Genomic DNA, 10155 nt, shown 5'->3' on the forward strand with positions numbered 1-10155 from the left:
CTGATGTTGTGCCGATAGTAAGACCCTGGTAGTAGGCCTATTTTAGGATTCCCTCGGGCGTTTGCAAACTAACTGGAGCCTATACAAAACGTTAATCACAAATTCTGCACATTGTTTATCGTGACGCATGTCATGCAGAGAGCTTGGGAGCGATGGCACGATTGTTCAGGTGGAACAATGTTGAAGCTGTGGTGAACTTGCAATATTTCTTTTCAGCTGAAGAGCCATGACATGTGCAAGGGAGAGGGAGGAGGGGGCGAGTGAGAGAGAGAGACGAGAGGATGAAGCGAGGCCACAGATCTACACAGAAAAGAGAACAATCCACTGACCCAGGTAGGTCACCTGTGGCTAGGTCAGTGGATTGTTCTGTTTTCTCTGCACCCGTGGCTTTGCCCCATCCTCTCGTCTCTCTCGCTCTCACGCACCCTCCTCGCTCTCCCTTGCACTGGTGCTCATGGGGGCTCTTCGGCTGAACAGAACTATTGCACGCTCACCGCACAGGTCACAAATTGCACAGAAACAAAGGTGGTCTTCAGGAGTGGTAGTTCAGATTCTATGTTTCCTGGAATATTTTATGAAAATAGGGATAACATGGCAGTTCATGGCATTTCCCTAAGAGCTCGCGTCATGTTGCTCTAAAATAGCCTACTAGTATAACGTGTTGATTAATCACTAAAATCACATATCAGAGTGTATACATGCAGAAGTTTGGGCTGGCGGTGCACGGCTTGTCTTGGGCACAGGTAGGAGGGGTGTTAAGAAACAAGTCCAACAGGTGGACAGCGATGCGTCCAAACATTTGTTCATAGGGAATCATATTTCAGTTGTTTATTATCATTTTGAAGCAGTTTTCAATGATTAGGAAAACGCAGCACGGTGGACGGACCAACAAAGCCTCATATAAAGATGGGTGGACACATTTAAAAAAGGTTAAGAGCCACAGCTAGAAGGCCTGGGTTGTGGGTTGATTGTCATGTCAATGAGCCTCTCTCTTTGATACTAGCTGTTTCACTCCGGTCAGGGTCCCACTTTGGTAGTGCCCCTTGTTTGTAATGGTTATTTTAAATGAAGGTTCAGGGGTGTCAGCTGACCTAATGGTATACAGGGGCACAGTAGGGCACAGATAGAGCAGTTATTTATTTATTTAGTATTTTTATTTACTCCGTATGCTAAACTTGAGCTAAATTCCAACATAACAAAGTTGTTGTTTTTTGTGACACTGCTTTGTTCAAAATGAGCTTGTCAACCAGCAGGTGTTCCTCATGTTGTCATGAAGTTTATATATAGCAGTCAGTAATTTCATAGTAACATTAATTGTACATTATGTTTATATGTACAAAGTTTTCACTAACACATTCTATCTATCTCATTAGTTAATGGAGCAAATAGTGTAGCCTAACAGATATGTAATATCATGTGATTTTAAGTGTTTCACCATGCATTTACTTTTACTTTTGACACCTCTCTTCTTTACTGACCACTCTGTAAACAAGTGGAATTTGTTTCCATTATGGCATGATACAAGTTCCAACATAGACACACAAACTAAGACAATTAGAATTTAGCACTCCACTGCCCCCCTGTGGCAAACTTGATTACAGCAGATTAGAACCTGAATGGTGATGAGGTAGCCTGGGAACGCCCATACTGCTTTTAGTTCTACACAATCGTTTCGATCTGAAAGACATCTCACTTGTGATTAGGTCTGGTGTTAACCAGGCAAGTGATGAGTGGTGCTGAAAACTGATGGCTGTGTATTTGATTAAAAAAAAAAAAATCAGTTACTTACAGCAGACCTATAATTACATACATTTTGGCATATGTCATTCTTTTTGGGTTGGACATGTTATTAATAGATGGACCTTTCATATGTCTGAATTTTAATGATGACACGAGACCGTTTAGCAAGTCATCATGAATATGATAGGCATATCCTTTATTATAATCATCTATTACAAACACAATCAAAGACTGATACATAGCATGACATGGAAATGTAACATTTTGCATGATGCCAGTGGTGTAGTCTACTTTTTTATGGTGGGTATACTGTATATATGTGTGCTATTCTAAATAATGGATCAATCAATTTTAAGTGGGTATACTGAAATCCCTGAAATTTTGAAGTGGGTATACTCTGTATACCCGCATTCTACGTAGACTACACCAGTGGTTCTTAACCTGGGGTGCTGGCACTCCCTGGGGGTGCGCCAGAGATTTCAGGGGGGACACGGAATTTAGTTTGTGTTGAAGTTGTGACCAAAACTTAGCTTGTGAACATTATAATTAGTCCAAATCAAAACCAAACTAATGCATGTTTTGGTCCCCATGTAAAGGCATTATGATATTGTTTAGTGTCTTAAGCAAGAATCATTGCAATTAATCACTTAAAATCATTTTTAGTACCTATACAAGTGTAGAAGTTTGGGTTGGGGGTGCGCGGCTTGTCTTGGGCACAGGTAAGGGGGTGCATGAAGAAAAAAAGGTTAAGAACCACTGGACTACACCACTGCATGACGCCTCAGAATAGCAAAATTGAATGAAGAACAATATAAAATAAATGAAGAATAATAAACAAGACAGTATTGATATTGTTTTAAAAACAGGAAGGTAAACATACAGGGGTTAAACAAAATAATGGAAACACCTTTCATTTTAGAGTAGGAAGTTTCATGGCTCTAGTGGACCAGCCTGTTGGCCAATCTTCTGCCAATTAATTGCACATTGTACCAGTATGGTGAAGTGTGAAGGTTCAATTAGCAGGGCTCAAAATTTTGCAATGCACACACCATTATAGGTGACATATCAGAGTTCAAAAAGGAGAAATTCTTGTTGCGCCTGTAACTGTTGCATCTTTGACGGAGACAGCAAGTCTTTGTGATGTATCAAGAGCCACGGTATCCAAGGTAATGTCTGCATACTATTAAGAAGGATGAACCGCACCCAACATGATTAACTGTGGATGCAAGAGGAAGCTGTCTAAATTCTCTAAATGTTTGGGTGTTTATCCGGATTGTTAAAAAAAAACATAAAACCACAACTCTCCAAATCATGGTAGAATTAATGTGCACCTCAACACTCCTGTTTCCACCAAAAGGGTCCATTGAAGGCACCACAGGGTCAGTACACACGGCCGGTCACCTAAATCCCTTTCAGGCAGCTTCCTCTTGCGTCCACAGTTAATCCTGGTGGATGTGGTTTATCTTTCTTGGTGGTATGGTTTTGAATTGCTTGAAGAAGGTCAGTAGACCGAAACGTTGCATTAAACCATGCAAATGTGAACAGTGTGCGGGAGCTTTCTTTGATCTAACGGTGGTGGTATGCAGACATTATCTTGGATACTGTGGCTCTTGATACATCACAAAGATTTACTGTCTCAGTCAAAGATGCAATAATTACACGCGTACCAAGAATTTCTCCTTTGTGAACTCTGATATGTCACCAATAATGTTGTGTGCAGAGCAAAATTTTCAGCTCTTACCCCGCTAATAGAATCTTCACACTTCACCTTACTGGTGCAATGTGTTTATGAAGATTGGCCAACAGGCTGGTCCACATGAGCCATGAAACTTCCCACTCTAAAATGACAGGTGTTTCCATTATTTTGTTTAACCCCTGTAGTACCGTACGTACATACTATTATTTTACAATTACAATTATTTTGTAAGTGGCATTTCACATGGTCTGGAGCTACCCGTGGTTTTGGCCACAAAGGACAAAAAGCCGGGGGAAAAAACAGTCCACAACATTTTATTTAACAGTAGACTTCACGTCATTCCTGTACATTTGATGATTTACCTGTAGTAGGCTAAATACTCAAAGTGTACTGCATGTTTTTTTACTTTTAGTTATTCTAAGCATGAGTCAAATAAAACTCATTGTATAAAAAGACGTCCTTATCTCTGTGAAACAACTGAAGGGCAGGAGTACAACTGAACTCGAGCATTTTATCACATTTTTACACTTTACTGAATCAAAATTACTTGAAACAAGAGACTGGAGTGATGACCAGTGGAGCAGAGTTCTTGCCATTCTCATTAGTATTGGGGCAGAAGAAGGGATATATTTTCTCCTTGAAGGAGACACCTTCGTAAGAGTAGATTAGACTCCACCTGTCTGCATCATAAAAGGAGACCAAACCTGCCCCATAATCCACAAACACCCCCACCCTCTCTGGTTTCGCTTTCAGGGAGAGGATGACATCAGGATTAGCTAATGCCTTGTACTGGTTATTCATCTGACATATTATCCAGATTCCATGTTCAGGGCTCAGAATCATGCCCCCTTTTCTGTCAATGGACTCTCTGGCAACTCCTATTGTCCATTTTGTCTTCCCACTGACCTGCACCTCATAGTAAAATCTACCAGAGCTGAAGCCCCGCTTGCCCAGCACACTGGCGGAAGAATCAAAGCGTTTGGGGTTGTCAGGGCGATTCTGTGATGTATCACCATGTTTTACTTGTTTTCCATCAGCAGACAGGATGAGGCTGTTAGCAGCTGTATCAGGATCCAGAGTCACATCGACTGAGAGAGAGAGAGAGAGAGAGAGAGAGAGAGAGAGAGAGAGAGAGAGAGAGAGAGAGAGAGAGAGAGAGAGAGAGAGAGAGAGAGAGTTTAACTTTGAGAGAGATAGTTTAACTTCTTCTTTTGAAATCCTTCAGATTGCAGCTGTCATATTTCCATTGATGTAGATGCCATACTGTTTATTGATATTGAACTACATTTCTACATCAGATCAAAATAATCTTTTTGTATCAATAAAAACACATACACTACATTTACAACTGCAATCAAAATAATCTGTTGTTAATTCATCAGACACAAATATAAAACTATGCTGTACATCGCTAAATTAAATCAAATGTCTGTGCTGAAAAACTAGCTACCAACTATTTGTAAATATTATCACAAATTGCTTACTTGTATTTATTACTTTTTCACAACGTTACTATCACTATGTCAGAATCGACAAAATAGGACATAACTGGAAATGCACAACAATACCTCTTTTAATATACGTTCTATGTATGTCTGCTGTTGCCCAGTATTGCACTTTATATGTCTGTTATGGGTGTTGTATAGGTACTCTAGGTGTTATGTATGCTTACTGTTTATGTCTAATTGTCTATGTCTAATTGTCTATGTCCACACCTATAGTCTATGTCTATGTCTGCATTGGAAGTAAGAAAGGTAGTTTCAAATTCTTTGTATGATCAGTGCATGTAAAGTAATTGACAATAAAGCCGACTTGACTTATGAATCTTTTTGTGTCGAAAACACTTACCTGCATACTGTGTAATCTGTTTTTCTGTTTGAAATAAAAGAACATAGAGAAAATATTAATTACTGTTCTACTATTTTCACCTCAATTGCACTGATCCCATAGAAATGTATCTGTTTACTTTAATACCCACTGGCAGTAACTGTCCTCTGTAGTAGGGTGTCCCTCTCGGCAGTGATGGCATCACATCTCTCCTGTAACTGAGATTTGTCTCTAGTCAGACTGGCATATCTATCTTGGAGCTGAGACTTCTCTCTGTTGACACAGTCTTGTAAACTACATTTCTCACTGCTCAGGGTGCTGTAGTTGGTCTCTAACTGAGAATAATGACTGCTTAAGTTATTGTATCTGGTGTCCAACTGAGATTTCTCTCTGCTCAGGATACTGTAGTTTGTCTCCAACTGGGATTTCTCTCTGCTCAAAGTGTTGTAGTTGGTCTCTAACTGGGATTTCTCACTACTCAGGATACTGTAGTTTGTCTCTAACTGGGATTTCTCTCTGCTTAGGATACCGCAGCTGGCATCTGATGTAGTTTTGAGCCACAACACTCTGATGATGATGACCATCAGAAGATTCAACACTCCAAGGCACACCACAGCACACCTGTAACGCACTAATGAAAAACACACACACAGTATAAGGTGAATACAGGTGAATTGGGCCACTTTTTCCAAATCAATGCAAACATGTTATCATTAGATATTAGGACACATTTCATTAATAAAGAGAAGAATAGAAAAAAAATAGTAGGCCTATTCACCAATAGTTGAGCTGCATGGTACCGTCTTGTTCGGTGGAGTGCTACTGGGTGAGTAGTTGACATAAATGTTTCCTTTTCTTGATTGGTGGTCATCGCTCATGTCTTCCAGTTCAATATCTTCAGACATTTCTACACAATTTGGAAGTTTGGAGTAGTGTACGTAAACGTAACTGGCAGGTGACGAGGCTGTCTGAGACTGTCATGCTCTGGCTCTGTGGTGTACCTTTTCAGAACTCAAAAATCATTCAACAGGAAGTCTTGACATCTAGGTGTGAAACATGTTTTCTCCCTAATATCATGCCTTATATCAGCATATCATTAGCTCGTGTTGTCTTTTCAAACTTAATGTCTCAGCCATAACAGTTTAGGCCAGATTAGCCCAATGAAGTTTATTTAACATTTTGATCTTGTGTATTCGTAGGCCTACATTTCACCCCTTTTAATTAATCATTACTTTAAATGAGGCCCTCTGTCTGTACTGAGTCAGTAGCCGTTGGCATCAAACTTGACACCCTCCCCCTCTTCCTCTACCTCCTCCGTGCTCTTCCCCACTGACGACAGAGGAACTTAATGTGGTTTGCAACAATCTGCAGTGAGGTTTTTTTTCCACATTTGGTCAGTAATATGTCTCCTCCACTCTTTGAGGTTTGACTTTTGAAGTGTCTTTTCAGCAATAATTTGATAAGGGCACTGCACTACTACACCAGCGACTCGGGTTCGATTCCGGCCTGGGTCCTTTGCCGGCCCTTCCCCGCCCCTATCTCCCCACTTGCTTCCTATCTGTCCTCCACTATCCTGTCACATGTAAAAGGCCCAACAATGTCTTTTAACAAAAAAAATCACTTGCTAAATATGCAATACATGCATTGATATTTTTATTCAAAGTACTCAAATTCATTTTAATCCAGACCAGGTTCAGATAAGTTGTCTACATGTCTGTTGATCGAAATTAAATGAGGCTGTCATTCTTTAGCAATGAAAAGGACAATCAGCCCACAGGCTCCAAGGGCCCAAGGAAGGGCCTACCAGGGGCCACAAGCTCCAAGGGCCCAAGGAAGGGCCTACCAGGGGCCACAAGCTCCAAGGGCCCAAGGAAGGGCCTACCAGGGAGAGTAAAATGTAGAAAATACTACTATTTCATTAATACTACTATTTCAGTAGTTTTTTTTTTTTTTAACTGCTGATGGCTTCCTAATATTAGAATAATTTGTTGTCTGTACAGCAGCCGCCTAAAAACTAATTACACGGTTTGTTTGATGCTTTACAGTTCAAAGTCATGTGTCTTCCTTACCAAAAGGCAAGTTCTGGTCAGAAGTAAAAATCCATCTGTGCACTGCCTTGTGAAAACGTCCAACATTTCACTAGCCTAGTAAGCTAGACAAACACTAGGTTTTAAATCTAGGTAACAAATCTAGGTAACGAATCTGTGTGTGTGTGTGTGTGTGTGTGTGTGTGTGTGTGTGTGTGTGTGTGTGTGTGTGTGCGCGAAGGGGTGATACACATACCTTGTGGAGATACAGAGATAAAAACATGCCTTCACCTGGCCCTGACACACACACACACACACACACACACACACACACACACACACACACACACACACACACACACACACACACACACACACACACACACACACACACACACACACGGGCATCTCATCACCTTGGAATGACAACCCATCCACTAAAACCTGACCCTGACATGACACACATATAGCGCGTGCGCACACACACACACACACACACACACACACACACACACACACACACACACACACACGCCTGCGCGTGCGCACACACACACACACACACACACACACACACACACACACACACACACACACACACACACACACATACACACACACAGATCTAGTCAAAGACACATGATTGAAGTCATGCTGATATAGTAGACCTACCACGTGAGCTCAGATCATCATTTGCTTTTCGAAGAAAGTGAACTATGGGTGTGTGGATTTTATGACATTATGCAAAATGTATATAGGCCTAAATACATTTAATAAAATATACATTCTAGGTTTTGTTCTCCAGTGAAGACCATAATATCATGTGAAATCGTTCACGTGAAAAACAGTGAGCTATATTATATAACTATATTATATTATATTATATTATATTATATTATATTATATTATATTATATTATATTATATTATATTATATTATATTATATTGTATTTCTATGATACGAAATATTGATTTAGCTTCCTGTGCCTGGAAACACACTTCAAGTGAAACTACGCCAACTAGAGGATAACTGTGTTCATGCGCATGGGCAGAAAGAGCAGATTTCGAATGAACTGCAACTAAATGATACAAACGGCAACTATGAATGATACAATGTATTTGCTGACTCGAAACGTTGTATCAATCCGCATGATATTATAATCAGACACAGAACCACAGACCTAGATCTGTGCACAGAAAATGTTATGGGTTTGCGGAATTATGTAGCCATGGCTAGCCTGACAATAGCCAACATGCGCTTTATCTTATCTCTCGTTTGTTTTCTCATTTTGCCACTTGCCTACCTGATCGGGCGAACGACTGAGGGGCCTATCTTAACAAATAAAACCATAGATAAGATCAAATAAACCCACGCTCTGGCACCCAGTCTGGAAGATGTGATTTGGGACTAGAGAGTCTTTCGTGAAAACACACACGAACAGATTAGGAAAACATTAAAATCCGTGATTAGCTGCAGTAAAACCGTGAATTAGAGTGCTTCGGGCTTTCAAGAGATATAAGGGTAGCCTATATATATATGCATGTTCCAACTTCGTCAAATTAAAATCACTGTGAATATCACGGCGTAATTCAGTAGCAATCACAGTGCTGTTCTGCGAGTGTTCCATTAGTAGAAACGTCACTTCCTGTAACTGAGCTGTGATGGCCGAGAGGTTAAGGCGTTGGACTCGAAATCCAATGGGGTTTCCCCGCGCAGGTTCGAACCCTGCTCACAGCGATAACTTTCTGTAGTTTGAAACTATAACTTTGCCATTATTTGTCACATTAATGATCACATTTATGATGGCAACACTAATAGAGCTTTACATTGTGTGTAATTTGGCGAGAACCTGTACATTTTGTGTGATGGCTCAGGACATCGTCCACCAAGTGGAAGACTATTCATGAGTCAAAATGAGCGTGTCACCTCAATTTGTTTTAGTAGGCTATATGTATGGTTTGAGTTAAGACATATTGTTGTGTATCACAATCAATAGACATGGGGCAAGTGGCGCGCAAGCCTAGACGCCTCACGTAACAGCCGTGATGCACAATCGGTTTATGATCGGCCTACTGTGCCCAGATATGTTGGACCTCCCTTACAAAATAGCCAACATACATGACACTTTTTGATGGATTGGCAGGTTGACAGTTCTCAACTGCAGTTACAGTAGGGCTATACGTTTTTCTGAATTGCTGTGTTCTCGTGTTCAAAACACTGCACTCACTCACAGCACTGCAACGCGGCTGTTTCTGTCCCAACTTTATTTTACACGCTATCGGTTCACGGCCGCAGGCCCTACTTGTGCCTACCATGACTGCAGTCTTGGACTACAGAATAGGCCTACTGCTTGACACGCTACAACTGATTTCTTAGCTAGTTGTACATTTTTCTCAAGTAGGCACATTGTAGGTTACTGTATACTGCGACTTCCGAGCTAAATTGCATGACACAGGCAAAGGTGGGCTGTCTGTAGGCTTGATTATTGATGATGACACTGACAAAACAAAAGTGTGTTCGGTTGATCAGCCTACCTTTATCTCGCAGTTACTCTGCTGTCTTCTCCTTTGCCCTCCAGAGACATGGGCATTGTTGCAACGGCCAGTCCTCGTGTTTTGCCTTTATTTCACCTGTTTGCTGACTTTATTCGAATAGTGTAGTTCACCGACAGGGGCAGCAGAGACCAAGAACAGCGCATACTGTTGTCTGCAGGCCCACTTCTTTAGTATTCTCCACATGGTGGGCTCCGAGCCCTTGCTCAAAATCCAGCAAAATGTCACCTTTAGATTTTTTTGTCACCTTTAGATCTTTTTGTCTGCAATTGTTCATTAGAATGAATATTAGCAGTAGCCTATAATAACAAC

At 40.8% G+C, this 10155-nt stretch overlaps 1 protein-coding gene and 1 non-coding gene across 2 annotated transcripts; one reads left to right on the top strand and one right to left on the bottom strand.

Moving 5' to 3' along the window:
- Positions 1 to 3841: 3841 nt before the first annotated feature.
- On the bottom strand, positions 3842 to 6168 carry LOC134437367 (E3 ubiquitin-protein ligase TRIM21-like). The gene is made up of 4 exons (XM_063186860.1): positions 6064 to 6168; positions 5415 to 5598; positions 5285 to 5308; positions 3842 to 4524 (listed from the first exon to the last, which is right to left on the bottom strand). Exons 1-4 carry the CDS (start codon positions 6166 to 6168, stop codon positions 3980 to 3982), a joined length of 858 nt encoding a protein of 285 aa, XP_063042930.1. The 3' UTR covers positions 3842 to 3979.
- A 2778-nt stretch (positions 6169 to 8946) lies between these two features.
- On the top strand, positions 8947 to 9028 carry trnas-cga (transfer RNA serine (anticodon CGA)). Its single transcript has one exon. It is a non-coding gene; the product is annotated as a tRNA-Ser (tRNA).
- The last annotated feature ends 1127 nt before the right edge of the window (positions 9029 to 10155 follow it).

The sequence above is a fragment of the Engraulis encrasicolus genome, chromosome 21 (genome assembly GCF_034702125.1).
Source record: "Engraulis encrasicolus isolate BLACKSEA-1 chromosome 21, IST_EnEncr_1.0, whole genome shotgun sequence".
In the NCBI taxonomy this organism is placed as follows: Eukaryota; Metazoa; Chordata; class Actinopteri; order Clupeiformes; family Engraulidae; genus Engraulis; species Engraulis encrasicolus.